The sequence below is a fragment of the Tursiops truncatus genome, chromosome 3 (assembly GCF_011762595.2).
Source record: "Tursiops truncatus isolate mTurTru1 chromosome 3, mTurTru1.mat.Y, whole genome shotgun sequence".
Lineage (NCBI taxonomy): Eukaryota > Metazoa > Chordata > Mammalia > Artiodactyla > Delphinidae > Tursiops > Tursiops truncatus.
This window is the reverse complement of record NC_047036.1, coordinates 154,769,511-154,787,767: the sequence shown is the minus strand read 5'-3', so window position 1 is coordinate 154,787,767 and position 18,257 is coordinate 154,769,511. Positions and strand designations below refer to the sequence as shown.

Here is an 18,257-nt window from a genome sequence, read left to right as displayed (position 1 = left end):
CAATCTCTATCAAATTACCAATGACTTTTTCAACAGAATTAGAACAAAAATTTTACAATTTGTATGGAAACACAAAAGACCCCGAATAACCCATGCAAACCTGAGAAAGAAAAACGGAGCTGAAGGAATCAGACTCCCTGACTTCAGACTATACTACAAATCTACAGTAATCAAAAAAGTTTGTTACTGACACAAAAACAGAAATATTGATTAATGGAACACTATAGAAACTCCAGAGATAAACCCATGCACCTATGGTCAACTAATCTATGACAAAGGAGGCAAGAATATACAATGGAGAAAAGACAGCCTCTTCAATAAGTAGTGCTAGGAAAACTGAACAGCTACACGTAAAAGAATAAAATTAGAACACTCCCTAACACCATACACAAAAATAAACTCAAAATGTATTAAAGACCTAAATGTAAGGCCAGATACTATAAAACTCTTAGGGGAAAACGTAGGCAGAACATTCTCTGACATAAATTGCAGGAATATCTTTTTTGATCCACCTCCTACAGTATGGAAAATAAAAACAAAAATAAATAAATGGGACCTAATGAAACTTAAAAGCTTTTGCACAGCAAAGGAACCCATAAACAAAAAGAAAAGACAACCCATAGAATGGGAGAAAACATTTGCTAATGAAGTGACAGACAAGGGAATTAATCTCCAAAATATACAAAGCACATCATGCAGCTCAATATATTAAAAAAAATGACCCAATCAAAAAATGGGCAGGGCTTCCCTGGTGGCGCAGTAGTTGAGAGTCTGCCTGTCGATGCGGGGGACACAGGTTCATGCCCCAGTCTGGGAAGATCCCACATGCTGCGGAGCGGCTAGGCCCGTGAGCCATGGCCGCTGAGCTTGCACGTCCGAGCCTGTGCTCCGCAAGGGGAGAGGCTACAACAGTGAGAGGCCTGCATACCGCCAAAAAAAAAAAAAAGGACGATGATCTAGATGGACATTTCTCCAAAGAAGACATACAGATGGTCAAAAAGCACATGAAAAGATGCTCAACATCACTAATTATTAGAGAAATGCAAATCAAAACTACAAAGAGGTATCACCTCACAGTGGTGAGGATAGCCATCATCAAAAAATCTACAGACAGTAAGTGCTGAAGAGGGTGTGGAGAAAAGGGAACCCTCCTACGTTGTTGGTTGTAATGTAAATTGGTACAACCATTATGGAGAACAGTATGGAGGTTCCTTAAAAAACTAAAAATAGAGCTACCATATGATTCAGCAATCCCACTGCTGGGCATATATCTGGAGAATATACTTTGAAAAGTATACATGCTACTTTGAAAAGATACATGCTAAAGCAACTATACTCCAATGAAAATTAATTTTAAAAATATAAAATAAGATACGTGCACCCCAATGTTCATTGCAGTAGTATTTACAATAGCCAAGACATGGAAGCAACCTAAATATCCATCGACAGATGAATGGATAAAGAAAATGTGATATATTACTAAGCCATAAAAAAAAAGAATGAAGTAATGTTGCTGCCATTTGCAGCAACATGGATGGACCTAGAGATTGTCATACTGAGTGAAGTAAGTCAGTCACAGAAAGACAAATATCATATGATATCGCCTATATGTGGAATCTAAAAAAAAAAAAAGGTACAAAATGAACTTATTTACAAACAGAAATAGAGTCACAGATGTAGAAAACAAACTTATGGGCTGAGGTGGTGGTGGCAGCGATGGCGGCTCTGGAGGCCAGAGTCCCGGTCCTGGTTTTGGCCCCAGCCCCACCATGGTGACACTCGCTGAGCTGCTGGTGCTCCTGGCTGCCATCCTGGCCATGGCCTTGGACTACTTCGTCAGCATTGACGTGCATGCAGAGGAGTGCTTCTTCGAGCGGGTCACCTCGGGCACCAAGATGGGCCTCAACTTCGAGGTGGCCGAGGGCATCTTCCTGGGCATTGACGTGGAGATTACAGGGCCTGATAATAAAGGAATTTATAAGGAAGACTGGGAGTCCAGTGGGAAATACACATTTGCTGCTCACATGGATGGAACATGTAAGTTTTGTTTCAGCAATAGGATGTCCACCATGACTCCAAAAATAGTGATGTTCACCATTGATATTGAGGAGGCACCCAAAGGACAAAACATGGAAACAGAAGCTCACCAGAACAAGCTAGAAGAAACGATTAATGAGCTCACAGTGGCGATGACAGCTGTAAAGCATGAACAGGAATACATGGAAGTTCGGGAGAGAATACACAGAGCAATCAATGGCAGAACAAACAGCAGAGTGGTCCTTTGGTCCTTCTTTGAAGCTCTTGTTCTAGTTACCATGACATTGGGACAGATCTACTACCTGAAGAGATTTTGTGTGTGTGTGTGTGTGTGTGTGTGTGTGTGTGTGTGTGTGTGTGTATTTTCTTCTTTAATCTGTTAATGTGGTGAATCACATTATTTTTAGAGTTAAAATTATCTGTATTCTGGAAAAGCCCAACATGGTTATCATATATTATTACCATTTTTATGTATTGCTAGTTTGTGTGTCCTAATATATTTTTTTAATTTTTGAATTTTATTTAATTTTTTTTATACAGCATGTTCTTATTAGTCATCAATTTTATACACATCAGTGTATACATGTCAATCCCAATCGTCCAATTCATCACCCCACCAACCCCACCCCACCGTGGATTTCCCCACTTAGTGTCCATACGTTTGTTCCCTACATCTGTGTCTCAATTTCTGCCCTGCAAACCAGTTCATCTGTACCATTTTTCTAGGTTCCACATGCATGCGTTAATATACAATATTTGTTTTTCTCTTTCTGACTTATTTCACTCTGTATGACAGTCTCTAGATTCAACCACTTCTCAACAAGTGACCCAATTTTGTTCCTTTTTATGGCTGAGTAATATTCCATTGTATATAAGTACCACAACTTCTTTATCCATTCGTCTGTTGATGGGCATTTAGGTTGCTTCCATGACCTGGCACTTGTAAATAGTGCTGCAATGAACATTGGGGTGAATGTGTCTTTTTGAATTATGGTTTTCTCTGGGTATATTCCCAGTAGTGGGATTGCTGAAAAATTTGGTAATTCTATTTTTAGCTTTTTAAGGAACCTCCATACTGTTCTCCATAGTGGCTGTATCAATTTAAATTCCCACCAACAGTGCAAGAGGGTTCCCTTTTCTCCACACCCTCTCCAACATTTGTTGTTTGTAGATTTTCTGATGATGCCCATTCTAACTGGTGTGAGGTGATACCTCATTGTAGTTTTGATTTGCATTTCTCTAATAATTAGTGATGTTGAGCAGCTTTTCATGTGCTTCTTGGCCATCTGTATGTCTTCTTTGGAGAAATGTCTATTTTGGGCTTCTGCCCATTTTTGGATTGGGTTGTTTGTTTTCTTAATATTGAGCTTCATGAGCTGTTTATATATTTTGGAGGTTAATGCTTTGTCCATTGATTCATTTGCAAATATTTTCTCCCATTCTGAGGGTTGCCTTTTCATCTCGTTTATGGTTTCCTTTGCTCTGTAAAAGCTTTGAAGTTTCATTTGGTCCCATTTGTTTATTTTTGTTACTCTAGGAGGAGGATCAAAAAAGATCTTGCTGGGATTTATGTGAAAGAGTGTTCTTCCTATCTTTTCCTGTAAGAATTTTGTAGTGTCCAGTCTTACAATTAGGTCTATAATCCATTTTGAGTTTATTTTTGTATATGGTGTTAGGGAGTGTTCTAATTTCATTCTTTTACATGTAGCTGTCCAGTTTTCCCAGCACCACTTATTGAGGAGACTGTCTTTTCTCCATTTTATATCCTTGTCTCTTTTGTCATAGATTAGTTGACCATAGGTGCATGGGTTTATCTCTGGGCTTTCTATCTTGTTCCATTGATCTATGTTTCTGTTTTTGTGCCAGTACCATATTGTCTTAATTACCGTAGCTTTGTAGGATAGTCTGAAGTCAGGGAGCCTGATTCCTCCAGCTCCGTTTTTTTCCCTCAAGACTGCTTTGGCTATTTGGGGTCTTTTGTGTCTCCATACAAATTTTAAGATTTTTTGTAATAGTTCTGTAAGAAAAAATGCCATTGGTAATTTGATAGGGATTGCATTGAATCTGTAGATTGCTTTGGGTAATATAGCCATTTTCACAATATTGATTCTTCCAATCAAAGAACATGGTATATCTCTCCATCTGCTGGTATCATCTTTAATTTTTTTCATCAGTGTCTTATAGTTTTCTGCATACAGGTCTTTTGTCTCCCTAGGTGGGTTTACTCCTAGGTATTTTATTCTTTTTGTTGCAATGGTAAATGGGAGTGTTTCCTTAATTTCTCTTTCAGATTTTTCATCATTAGTGTATAGGAATGACAGGGACTTCTGTGTATTAATTTTGTATCCTGCAACTTTACCAAATTCACTGATTAGCTCTAGTAGTTTTCTGGTGGCATCTTAGGATTCTTTATGTATAGTATCATGTCATCTGCAAACAGTGAAAGTTTTACTTATTTTCCAATTTGGATTTCTTTTTCTTCTCTGACTGCCATGGCTAGGACTTCCAAAACTATGTTGAATAATAGTGGTGAGAGTGGATATCCTTGTCTTGTTCCTGATCCTAGAGGAAATGCTTTCAGTTTTTCACCATTGAGAATGATGTTTGCTGTGGGTTTGTTGTATATGGCCTTTATTATGTTGAGGTAGGCTCCCTCTCTGCCTACTTTCTGGAGAGTTTTTATCATGAATGGGTGTTGAATTTTGTCAAAAGCTTTTCCTGTATCTATTGAGATGATCATATGGTTTTTCTTCTTCAATTTGTTAATATGGTGTATCACACTGATTGATTTGCATGTATTGAAGAATCCTTGCATCCCTGGCATAAATCCCACTTGACCATGGTGTATGATCCTTTAATGTGTTGTTGGATTCTGTTTGCTAGTATTTTGCTGAGGATTTTTGCATCTATATTCATCAGTGATATGGGTCTGTAATTTTCTTTTTTGGTAGTATCTTTGTCTGGTTTTGGTATCAGGGTGATGGCAGCCTCATAGAATGAGTTTGGGAGTGTTCCTTCCTCTGCAATTTTTTGGAAGAGTTTGAGAAGGATGGGTGTTAGCTCTTCTCTAAATGATTGATAGAATTCACCTGTGAAGCCATCTGGTCCTGGACTTTTGTTTGTTGGAAGATTTTTTTTTTTTTTTTTTTTTTTTTTTTTGGGGTACGCGGGCCTCTCACTGTTGGGGCCTCTCCCGTTGCGGAGCACAGGCTCCAGTTGCACAGGCTCAGCAGCCATGGCTCACCAGCCTAGCCACTCCATGGCATGGGGGACCCTCCCGGACCGGGGCATGAACCCATGTCCTCTGCATCGACAGGCGGACTCTCAAACACTCTGCCACCAGGGAAGCCCTGTTGGAAGATATTTAATCACAGTTTCAATTTCATTACTTGTGATTGGTCTGTTTATATTTTCTATTTCTTCCTGGTTCAGTCTTGGAAGGTTATACATTTCTAAGAATTTATCCATTTCTTCCAGGTTGTCCATTCTATTGGCATAGAGTTGCTTGTAATAGTCTCTTAGGATGCTTTGTATTTCTTCGGTGTCTGCTGTAACTTCTCCTTTTTTTTAATTTTATTGATTTGAGTCCTCTCCCTCTTTTTCATGATGAGTCTGGCTAATGGTTTATCAATTTTGTTAATCTCTTCAAAGAACCAGCTTTTAGTTTTATTGATCTTTGCTATTGTTTTCTTTGTTTCTATTTCATTTATTTCTGCTCTGATCTTTATGATTTCTTTCCTTCTACTAAGTTTGGGTTTTGTTTGTTCCTCTTTCTCTACCTCCTTTAGGTGTAAGGTTAGATTGTTTATTTGTGATTTTTCTTGTTTCTTGAGGTAGGCTTGTATAGCTATAAACTTCCCTCTTAGAACTGCTTTTGCTGTATCCCGTAGGTTTTGGATCATCGTGTTTTCATTGTCGTTTCTCTCTATGTATTTTTTGATTTCTTCTTTGATTTCTTCAGTGATCTCTTGGTTATTTGATAACGTATTATTTAGCCTCCATTTGTTTGTGTTTTTTATGTTTTTTTTGTTGTTGTTGTTGATTTTGTTTCTTGCGGTACGCGGGCCTCTTACTGTTATGGCCTACTCCCGTTGCGGAGCACAGGCTCCGGACGCGCAGGCTCAGCGGCCATGGCTCACGGGCCCAGCTGCTCTGTGGCATGTGGGATCCTCCCGGACCGGGGCAGGAACCCGTGTCCCCTGCATCGGCAGGTGGACTCTCAACTGCTGCGCCACCAGGGAAGCCCTGTTTTTTATGTTTTGTTCCCTGTAACTGATTTCTAATCTCATAGCTTTGTGGTCAGAAAAGATACTTGATATGATTTAAATTTTATAAATTTACTGAGACTTGATTTGTTACCCAAGATGTGATCTATCCTGGAGAATGTTCCATGCACACTTGAGAAGAAAGTGTAATTTGCTGTTTTTGGATGGAATGTCCTATAAATATCAATTAAATCTATCTGGTCTATTGTGTCATTTAAAGCTTGTGTTTCCTTATTTATTTTCACTTTGGGTGATCTGTCCATTGGTGTCAGTGAGGTGTTAAAGTCCCTCACTATTATTATGTTACTGTCGATTTCCTCTTTTATGGCTGTTAGTAGTATCTTTATGTATTGAGGTGCTCCTATGTTGGGTGCATATATATTTATAATTGTTATATCTTCTTCTTGGATTGATCCCTTGATCATTATGTAGTGTCCTGCCTTGTCTCTTGTAACATTCTTTATTTTAAAGTCTATTTTATCTGATATGAGTATTGCTACTCCAGCTTTCTTTTGATTTCCATTTGCATGGAATATCTTTTTCTATCCCCTCACTTACAGTCTATGTGTCCCTAGGTCTGAAGTGGGTCTCTTGTAGACAGCATATATATGGGTCTTGTTTTTGTATCCATTCAGCACTCCTGTGTCTTTTGGTTGGATCATTTAATCCATTCACATTTAAGGTAATTATTGATATGTATGTTCCTATGACCATTGTCTTAATTGTTTTGGGTTTGTTTTTGTAGGTCCTTTTCTTCTCTTGTGTTTCCCACTTAGAGAAATTCCTTTAGCATTTGTTGTAGAGCTGCTTTGGTGATGCTGATTTCTCTTACCTTTTGTTTGTCTGTAAAGCTTTTGATTTCTCCATCAAACCTGAATGAGATCCTTTCTGGGTAGAGTAATCTTGGTTTTAGGTCCTTCCCTTTCATCACTTTAAGTATATCATGCCACTCCCTTCTGGCTTGTAGAATTTCTGCTGAGAAATCAGCTGTTAACCTTATGGGAGTTCCCTTGTATGTTATTTGTCATTTTTCCCTTGCTGCTTTCAATCATTTTTCTTTGTCTTATTTTTTGCCAATTTGATTACTCTGTGTCTCGGTGTGTTTCTCCTTGAGTTTATCTTCTATGGGACTCGCTGCATTTCCTGGACTTGGGTGGCTATTTCCTTCCCCATGTTAGGGAAGTTTTCAGCTATATTCTCTTGAAATATTTCCTCTGGTCCCATCTCTCTCTCTTCTCCTTCTGGGACCCCTATAATGCAAATGTTGTTGCATTTAATGTTGTCCCAGATGTCTCTTAGGCGGTCTTCATTTCTTTTCTTTCTTTTTTCTTTATTCTGTTCCACAGCAGTGAATTCCACCATTTTGTCTTCCAGGTCACTTATCCGTTCTTCTGCCTCAGTTATTCTGCTATTGATTCCTTCTAGTGTAGTTTTCATTTCAGTCATTGTATTGTTCATCTCTGTTTGTTTGTTCTTTAATTCTTCTAGGTCTTTGTTAAACATTTCTTGCAGCTTCTCAATCTTTGCCTCCATTCTTTTTCCAATGTCCTGGATCATCTTCACTGTCATTATTTTGAATTCTTTTTCTGGAAGGTTGCCTGTCTCCACTTCATTTAATTGTTTTTCTGGGGTTTCATCTTGTTCCTTCATCTGGTACATAGCCCTCTCTCTGCCTTTTCATCTTGTCTATCTTTCTGTGAATGTGGTTTTTGTTCCACAGGCTGCAGGATTGTAGTTCTCCTTGATTCTGCTGTCTGCCCTCTGGTGGATGAGGCTATCTAAGAGGCTTGTGCAAGTTTCCTGATGGAAGGGACTGGTGGTGGACAGAGCTCAGTAAAACTTTAATCCACTTGACTGCTGATGGGTGGGGCTGGGTTCCCTCCCTGTTGGTTGTTTGGCCTGAGGCAACTCAACACTGGAGCCCATTCGGGCTCCTTTGTGGGGCCAATGACAGTCTCTTTGAAGGCTCACGCCATGTTGCACTTCCCAGAACTCCCGCTGCCATTGTCCCCATCTCCATGGTGAGCCACAGCCGCCTGCCCCCTGTCTTTGCAGGAGACCCCCCCAACACCAGCAGGCAGGCCTGACTCAGTCTCCCCTGGTGTCCCTGCTCCCCCTCCTGGGTCCCGATGCACACACGACTCTGTGTGTGCCCTCCAGGAATGGAGTCCCTGCCTCCTCCAGTCCTGTCGAAGTCCTGCAATCAAATCCCAGCAGCCTTCAAAGTCTGATTCTCTAGGAATTCCTTCTCCCATTGCTGGACCCCCAGGTTGGGAAGCCTGACGTGGGGCTCAGAAACTTCATTCTATTTCGTGGACTTCTGTGGTACAAGTGTTCTGCAATCTGTGAGTCACCCACCCAGCAGTTATGGGACTCGACCCTACTGTGATTGCACCCCTCCCACCATCACACTGCGGTCTCTCCTCTGTCTCTGGATGTGGGGCATCTTCCCTGGTGAGCTCCAGTGTCGCACTGTCGATGATTGTCAAGCAGCCAGTTGTGATTCCGGTGCTCTCACAAGAGGGATTGAGAGCACATCCTTCCACTCCTGAAGAGACTTTTTTGAAGTCCAGAGGGTTGTTTATAAAGGCTTTTTCTAATGATCCCAAACTCATAATTCGCTGTTTACCAAACGTCTTGGTTGTAATAATGTCATTAGTTTCTATGTTTTTATTTTCTAAACTGTACATTCACAGATTATGTTTCTTTGTGATTAATATATATTGGGGAGAAACATTTTTTAGGAAAGTCATAGTGAAATTTGACATGTGATGGCATGATTTCATATTTGAATTCTTCCTCCATTATACAGGTCCTTCCAGAACTCAAGCACTGTAAGTGGAATATAGGTGCATAGTCCTTATTATATCTTCTTTCCTTTGTTTTTATAATAAAATGCAGTCTGGTCAGGATTGTACTTTACTGATAGTACTTTACTAAAAATGACTGCATTCTTGGGATCCCTAATCCTGCAGTTCAAGTCATTAAAGATTCATTTTGTTGAGTACTTATCAGAAACAACAATCTGAATCTTGACATTTTCTATCCAGCCTAATGGCAGAGCTGTGTGACTAGAGTATGCTACCAGGTTGGTACTTTTATACTTTGTCTATCTTGTTTTTGCTTTAAAGATAAGACTTAAACCAACAACTTTTTCCCCTTTAAAGTTTTACTTTGAACCTTAGAACTCAATCACCTCCACTTAAAATTGTTGACACAAGCAGCTAATAACCATTTTTTGGTTTCTGCCTAACCTTTTAAGAAGTTGCTATTAAAGCCAATTCTCTGGGTGTTGCAGTGAACGGTAGTTCTTTTTCTTTCTATGATGGCCTATCCACTTTCTCTACTCTTAGCATGGAGGAGGTATGCGTTCACATAATTGGAAAAATCTGGATTTCTGATGCCAAAGGGTTAAAAGCCTCTTGGATTTCTTTGCAGTGATATACAGCCACTATTTTATTTTTGATCAGTTGCATTTTGGCCACTGTTTAATTAGTGTACTGAGCATTACTGTCAGCACTAGGGTGTTTGTTTTTCTTGGGTCTTTCATTTTTGGCACATGTGAATTTTGTTTCGTATAAAACAAAATGACTTTCTCTTGGCCTCTGATGATGGGTTAAAATTAAAGAAGCATCTAGTTTTGGTGTGGCGATGATCCAGGATTATGTTGTGACTGATGTATATTAGTTACTTGTACATTTTTTTTGTATCTTTGCAAGGGGAAAACTACAAGTAACAAGTTTTATATAATTAATTTAAATCTGTTACAGTTTTTCATGTTCAGGATAAACAATTTTTCAACCTTGGGTGAAAATACTTGCAACAGTTTATGGTGACTGTGTTTTACCTTAGGACAACTGTTGCATGCAAATTTGTGTGCGTGTGTGTGTGTGTGTGTGTGAAAACACTTCAAAATTGAGTTAAAAGATGTAAATTTAAAATTGGTTGTGTATCTAATCTGCCCCAGGTCCAGTAAATAAACAATTCTTTTTAAAAACAAAAACAAAGTGAAACAAAAACGTATAGTTCCCATGGGGAAGGGGAGGATGGATAAATTAGGAGACAGGGATTGACATATACACATTACTATTTATAAAATAGATAACTAATAAAGACCTACTGTATAGCGCAGGTAACCCTAATCAATACTCTGTAATGACCTATATGGGAAAAGAATCTAAAGAAGAGTGGATATATGTATGTGTATAGCTGATTCACTTTGTTGTACACCTGAAACAACACAACATTGTAAATCAACTATACTCCAATAAAAATTATAAAAATAAATAAATAAGTAAGATTTGAACCTACAAATAAAAAGATTATGCAGTGGCTGGTTAGATATTCATATATTGATTTGCTTAGTGGGTTCTATTGAATATTTAACATACACATTTAAAGATTTTTAAAACTTATTTCTGAAATTATGTCATTCTCCTGAATAATCAAGAACACTAACCTGCTACCATATTCTCTTTGCCACTCTCTTTTGTAATATTTTGGGTTTTAATTGCATGATTAATTACCCTCACAATATGCCTCAACATTAATTTTGACTCAAATGTTTTACTGATTAATTTACTTACTTCATTTCCTTGTAATCCATACAAATTTTACTTTCTTTGATTTTGTAATGAATTATATTTGTAATTAATTCCATCAGAGCTATTCTAGGAACTATAATCTGTGTAAATACTTTTGTTACCCAACACAAGTTCATATGCCAAACAAACAGAAAAGTCGGAGTTTGGAGCAGAAAAAGGTTTATTGCAGGGCCATGCAAGGAGACATATGGCTCTGTTAGATGGCCTTTGTCTCTCAGGGCACATATCTGCTGCATGCCTTCCAAGATTATCAATTTCTGGTGTTCTGGTGATATTTTTCTAGAGTTGTGTGGTTTTTATTACTTTTCAAATTATACATGTGTTTTTATTATTTTAAAGAATATGAAGAGAAAAAAAGGAGGTAATTATGTGTATTCAGTCTGCCACCTTGTTTTTACTTTGTAAATCTCAATGCTGTCTTGCCAGTAATGGTTCATAATTGTTATTTTATTTTATATTTTATTGTGGTAAAATACATATAACATAAAATTTACCATTTTAATCATTTTTAAGTATATAGCTTAATAGCATTAAGCATATTTACATTGTTGTGCAATCATCACCACTAGTCACCTCCAGAAAATTTTCATTATCCCAAACTGAAACTCTGTACCCATTAAACAATAAATCCTCATTTCACTCTTCCTTCAACCATTGGTAACCACTATTCTACTTTCCTTCTATGAATCTGACTCTTCTAGATACCTCACATAGGTGGAATCATACAATTTTTGTCCTTTTGTGTCTGCCTTATTTTACTTTGCATGTCTTCAAGATTCATCCATGTTGTAGCATGTATTGGATTTTCCTTCATTTTATGGCTGAATAATACTTCATTGTACGGATAGACCACATTTTGTTTATCCATTCATCCATTCATTGACACTTCAGTTGTTTCTACCTTTTGACTACTGTGAATAATGTTGCCGTGAACATTAGTGTACAAATACCTGCTTGAGTCCTTGCTTTCAATTCTTTGGGGAATATACCTAGAAGTGGAATTGCTGGATTATATGGTAATTCTATTTTTAATTTTTTGAGGAACCGCCTGTCAACTACAAATTGGCACTTGCCATTGGCACTTGCCATCTACCTCTACAAGGTAGATGTGCTGCTGCAGCTGCTGACTTTCAACACCCCCTGAAAGGAATTCAGGGTGGAGAGCAGAAATGAGGCACTCTGTGCTCTGGGAAAAACTGGCAGAACATGTCTTCAGATAGTCAGATATTTTCAGGAGACAATTTTATGAGTCCAATTCTTGCATCTCCTAATATCTAGAAAAGCACTAAGCACCTTCATGGTGATGATTGCTCCTCGTGACTAGCAGAAACCTTCTGCAAAAAAATATGTGCTTGATTGCATGTACTCCCCCTTCACCAAAATCACAAATATACTGACCTCCCCCAATACCTCTTTGGAGCAGTTTCTCAGAGCTATCTGAAATGCTATCTCCCAGGCTATAGTCCTCATTTCGCCCCAAATAAAACTTGACTCACAACTTGCACGTTGTGCATTTTTTAAAGTCGACACGCCGTACTATTTTCCACAGCAGCTGCACCATTTTACATTGTCACCAGCAATTCACAAGGATTCAATTTCAACAAGTCCCACCAACACTTGTTTTTTTCTGTATTATTTTGTTTTTGTCTTTGTTTGTTTTGATAGCAGCTATCCTAATGGGTATAAAGTGATAGCTCATTGTGGTTTTGATTTGCATTTCCCTAATGGTTAGTAATGTGTATTGTTATCTTTTATCGATACATAACAACCTATTTTGTCCAACTTAACTATTTTTACTTTGAAATATACTTGTCTTTGTAACATTGTGATCCCAGATTTCTTTTACATATTATTTTTCCGGGTATATCTTAATTCATCTCTTTATTTTCTACCTTAAGGTACCCTTTGATTTTAGGTCTGTTTTTGTAAACCGTAATGGTGGATATTTTAAAAAGCATTCATTCAACACTTATTGAATACGTATTATTTGGTATGTACAGTGCCAGACAATGAGGATGCAGTTGTAAAGAAGGGAAGTACAGTCAATACTGGAAGACAAGCTTTACAATTTAAAGGAACCCTTTTAAAAGAAGTAATGAGTGTCATGAAAAGGGCAATACTAGGTCTATGTTTTTGTTTTTACCCAATGTGTCAGTTAAAAAATATATCTTTTATCATAGGCTACAAAATTTAGACAATTTTTTTAATTCAAAAATTTGTTAGATTCTAAGTTTTCTCAATAACCAATAAGGAGCAGCAAACGTCTAGTCGTCCACATTTTCTATTACATATTCACTTTCCCTCCTACCATCATTGTCATCATAATTATGAATAAAAAGGGTGCGCGAGAGGACATGTGGTTACAGCAGAGGCTCCAACTTCCTCTGCCTTCTAGCAAGACTGCTTTTTCTAGCAAGACTCTAGCCTTCCCACCGTTGGCCCTTCTCGTACCCCGTAGAGTGCCGTAGAGTGCAGACGTCTGGGAAGTATAGTTCGAAAGGAAAAGCTCTGCGGTTCTCCTTTGCGCACGCGCATTTTTGTCCGGCGGCCTGGCGGCGGCGGCGGCGACAACAAATATCCCTGCTCTAGGTGTTCCCCTTGCCTGCAGTAAGGGCCGCAGCTTCGAGTCCCCGTCCTGGCGAGCCCAGGTACAGACTGCCGGTGAGAATGGGCCCGGGGTGTGCGCCTCCTACGGCGGGGCCAGGACAGAAGGCCAGCCGCGGCGCGAGCCCCAGCTCTGGGCGTGCTAGCCCAGGCGGCCTTGGCAGGTGAACGCAGCCCGAGGAGGGGGCGTTGCCCGGGGAGTCTCCCCGCCCGACAGCTGGGCCTATGCCTGGGGCAAGGCTCCTGGAGAAACGGCACTCGAAAAGAGATTGCAGCAAGCTGTGCCTTGTTTTCAGGGTTCGTGAACCCTGGGGCGGTTTTCACCTTTTTCCGTTGGTTGGTTTTTTCCCCCCTAGAGTTTAAACTTTATGTTTATCCGTTTTGGCCAACCTTGTTTTTTGACATTGTTCTAGAGTGAATCCTAAGTGATTTAACTGTTTACTTTTTTGTTTAGAGTAATTTTGTACGCTTGCAAAGTTACTTCCCTTTTCTCTAAATTTTAAATTCATTTCTAGCCAACGAAGCTATTTCTTCTAAGTCTTGTATTTTTGGGGGTGTGGGAGTAGGGAAGGTGGATAGGTAATGTTTCCTTTTACGTTTAAGGAGCTTTGATAACTCTTTCTTCGAAAGGAAACACAGTTTCCAAAACACAGCTAATTTTTGGTTGACTATTTCTGAAAAGGACATCAATTCTTAAAATGACTTTTGAAGAATTATTATATCATAATTACTGTAGCTCAAAGTACCTAAATGCAGGTGTGTGGAATATTTATGTCATTTCTCAATGATTAAACATTTCTGTGAGCCCGGTGTGACTGCCCTTTACACTGTTAATGCATATCAGATAGTTCTAAGCCCTTAGTTTGATTCCTCTTTATTCATAAACCACTGGCTGAAAGGTAGCAGGCCCAGTGACTGGCAGTCTTCTTACTGCCCACTCCTGGTTTTGGTGGTCAAGCACAGGGCCCCTCCCACTCAGGAATGCCTAGGCTTCCAGGTTCCTTCTGGTTTCCTTCTGCAAGGTGCTCAGTGTGTGGAGACTTCTCAACCTAGCCTAACCCTGATGAGGACGGGAGTGCAGACAGGATGGAGAGACCTCACAGTTTCTTTCAACGTTTCAGGTGCCTTCCCCAAGAGGAGCAGCAGGAGGGAGACATGGCCACAAGATTGTTGCCAGCCCAGGCTCTGGTATGTGAAGGCTTCTTTCTTGAACTACCTTCTGGGTTCAGAGGTGGGGAACATGCTTCATCCATTGTTGAGCTTTTCTAGGTAATGAAGCCCATTGAGGGACTAGAAGGCCTGGTAGTTGAGGAACTTCAGAAAGAAGGTGTTTCCTTTGCTGCAGGGCCAGTCTCATTTTGAATTTTCTACGTAACAGTTAGTGCTTGTTGACTAGGAAATGAATGGGCCCACAGGCCCCATGCCAGTGCCACACCCAGAGCTTTGTGTGGGATCCAGGTCTGTTTTGCCGTGGGGAGGGTAGAGACATGGGGGAGTCAGATCTTTCCATAATGCTAGGAAATCGAAGAGGAAGGTCTCTATCCTCAAGGTATTGAGAACCAGTCTACTCCAGTAATACCTGGTGAGGGTCCAGGTGATTTTCTAAGAAGATCCTAGAAAGAAGACCTCTGAGTCAGCAGGTGTGGTCAGGGATACTCCCTCCTATTGTGCGATTTTGCACATGCAAGCAGGATTAGGCTTGTACAGATGGTGAAAGGAAAAGAAGTCGCAATTTGGGCAGTGGTTTGCGGGGACAGATTCGGGAAGTGAGCCTTCCCTGAAGTGGGAAGCATCTGGTCCACAGTGATTTTTTTCCCTTCTTTGCCCTTTCATTTGGGGAACTATAATTAAAAACATAATCTCTTCCCAACCCAGGAAACCTTTCCACAAAGGTAGAAGAGAAAGAAAACACTTTTATTATTGAATAAACATTAAGCCAGAATGTAATGTGCATCACAGGCAATCCACTAAAGACAGTGCAAAGACAGAAAACTCATTCTTATATAGGTAAGTGCTATAACCCAATTTCGCAATTTGGAAATTTGTCAGGTGACAAGTTAGGCCCATCTCCTCCCAGGAATTGGGAATGTTGGCGCATTCAAAGAAATGGTTGCCAGGTCCTTGAGGAAACAGTCCTGAGTTGTGAGACTGACAGATGGTTTATTTAGCTATTAAAAAGATTTACATACATTTGGTAAGGATGAAGAAAGAAATTCAGAAAGAAAATGGAGATTGGAGTGGGAGTCTTCTCACTTATTTCCAACAGCCTCTTAGTTTTGTTTTTGCCCTTATCAGTCAGAGAACATCCCTGGCCTTGTGATCTCCTTTCTGGGTTTTGGGGATAAAGAGAAAGTGTGGAAGTATTTCTGCCTCTAGAAATGTGTCCTAAGGAAATAGACTTTGCACACTTTTTTGTGATGTGCAGGGATGCTCAATCCAGAATTTTTAGGGTTACAAAAATGGAAACAACCTAAATGCCCACCAGTAGCTTAGTTACCTAAATGCCCACCAGTAGATTAGTTAAGTAAACCATCTAATAATCTATAAGTAATCTATACAGTGAGATGCTGGGCAGCAAATAAAAAATGTTGTTAGATAAAGTTACCTGTGTAACATTTTATTTTTGTTTAAACTTAGAGCCATATTATCATGTAAAAGTCTGAAAGAACATACAACAAGAAGTTAATAAACCTTGTTTCTAGTGGTAGAAAGTTAGATTAACATTCCTTTTTCTTTTGCTTATTCCTAAGTTGCTTAAAAAAAAAGATTCTTAATAATAAAAGAAAGGGGCCACTACTTTAAAAGAGGTGACTTGTGATGCAGTGAAGCGGGAGATGTTACTGAAGGCAAGTTCGTGTCCCTGATGCACAGTGAGGCAAAACTAACCAAAACGTCGGAGTTTGGAGTGGAAAAGGTTTATTGCAGGGCCAAGCACGGAGAAAGGATGGCTTGTTAAAAAAAACTTGAACTCCCTGACTGTTTTCGGAGATAAGTTTTTTTAGGGAAAATTTGGGGTGAGGGCTGCAGAGTGTGTGACTTTCTTCTGATTGGTTGGTGGTGAGGTAACAGGGCAGTGTCCAGGACTCTTGTGCTCAGCCTTAAGTAACATTCTCTACCTGGATGGGGGCCTTAGTTCCTGCAGAAGAACTCAAAGATACATTGTTATGTATGTCCCTTGAGCAGGAACCAGGACCCTACTTTTTGGCTGCACTGTTGTTTCTTGACAACAGAAACAGTTTCCTTTGTTTGTCTGTTCCTTTGTTTCTGCATTCCCTCACTTCCTTGATTAGCAACTGTTTGAATATGCTCTTTGGTGTTCAGGAAGGTCTAGGAAGCTGAAGCCCTTTTTCTACAAACAAGAAATGGGGGACATGGAAAGGCTCTTTGTATACAGCAGGGCCCCACAGGGTCCTGCTTGGTATCAGAGAGAGGTAGAACAAAGACTTCTGTGGTGGGGAGAGAGAGTCCCAACTGCAGCCTTCTCACCTGGCTCTTCAAAGATTGTGCAGCTCACCACGCTGGGCCCACTCCTGGGAAAGCCATGCTTGAGGCATTCTCCGAGCCTCCCTTACTGTGACTGTCAGTGTCCTCTTGCCCGGGACACAGATGGCCCACGGTGATGACAGAATCCAAGCACACCTATCCCTCCTTGAGTGAGTGTATTGGAGGCTCTAAAACCTTCTAAAACCCAATTCTCATGTCTCACCTGTAAAATGAGTTTGGTCTAGGTGATTGTACATGTCCATGTCTAGAGTTCAGTGTTTCCGTCATTCTGATTTTATTTAATTATTTCAAGTGCTTTACCTTGTTTGGCTGCTGTGTTTCATTTTTCTGGGGACACAGTGCACCACTGACAGTAGGTAGGTGACAAATATATATGTGATCAGTAATTGAGGGGTGGTAAGGAAGTATTCAGCCTGAAATGCTCAGAACCTAGAGTGGTGACAGTGTTGCTGCCCAGTCATCCCACAGAGGGTATGGCCCTGGGTGAGCAAGAATGGGTTTCTGTTACAGGAGTCTGTGACGTTCAGGGATGTGGCTGTGTTCTTCAGCCGGGATGAGTGGTTGCATCTGGACTCTGCGCAGAGAACCTTGTACCAGGAGGTGATGTTGGAGAACTACAGCACTCTGTTCTCGCTGGGTAAGGACCTTTCCTTGTGATGTAGAATCTGCTGGGGGAGCACCTTGGTGCCCTCTCCAGGGAGGACAGTTGGACGGCATGGCCAGGTTCAGCCCACAGGTGGACTCAGAAAGTAGCGGTTGCTATTGCCCTTGGCCGCCGGGACAAGTCTTGGCTTGGTAGAATTGGTGATGGGCATCCTCTCTGTGCTTTTCCTGTCTTCTGTCCCCTGAACTCTGTCCCTCTGGGTCTCACAGGAGGTTCCAGCTTAGAGGAGTGCACAGCCAGAGCCCTAACTTTCTTCCTGAGACCACCTCCTGGCCATCCTCTGGGAGCCCAATTTTAAACCCTTCTCAGAACAAATCTCTTTCCTCTCAACTGTCCCTCTGCCCCAGACTCTGGGGCTGGATCTGAGTGTCAGACTGGCCACTCATGTCTGCACCATGGATTCATTCTCTTTCTTGCTCATGAACAGGGATTCTGTTTTCCAAACCAAAAGTTATCCTCCAGTTAGAGCAAGGGGAAGACCCCTGGATGGTGGAAAATGGAGTTTCTCAAAGCACATGTCTAGGTGAGTGACAGTAATTGGGAAATGGGTATAGCATTTTCTGACTGCTTGGGCTTTGC

General features: G+C 40.3%; 1 protein-coding gene and 1 pseudogene across 6 annotated transcripts in view; both read left to right on the top strand.

The window, feature by feature from the left end:
- Positions 1–1,769: 1,769 nt before the first annotated feature.
- Positions 1,770–13,517, top strand: LOC109550326 (transmembrane emp24 domain-containing protein 2 pseudogene; annotated as a pseudogene).
- LOC101338161 (uncharacterized) overlaps positions 13,420–18,257 on the top strand; it is a 63,305-nt gene continuing 58,467 nt past the window's right edge. The window contains exons 1-4 of one of the 6 annotated variants that reach the window (XM_033855083.2): positions 13,420–13,554; positions 14,632–14,698; positions 17,525–17,651; positions 18,106–18,201. In XM_033855083.2, coding sequence (XP_033710974.2) covers positions 14,666–14,698; positions 17,525–17,651; positions 18,106–18,201 — 256 coding nt within the window. In that variant the 5' untranslated portion in view covers positions 13,420–13,554; positions 14,632–14,665. Of the gene's footprint in view, positions 13,568–14,631; positions 14,699–15,266; positions 15,518–17,524; positions 17,652–18,105; positions 18,202–18,257 lie in introns of those variants that run through there. The other 5 variants (XM_073802910.1, XM_073802908.1, XM_073802909.1 and 2 more) reach the window with 5 other exon arrangements.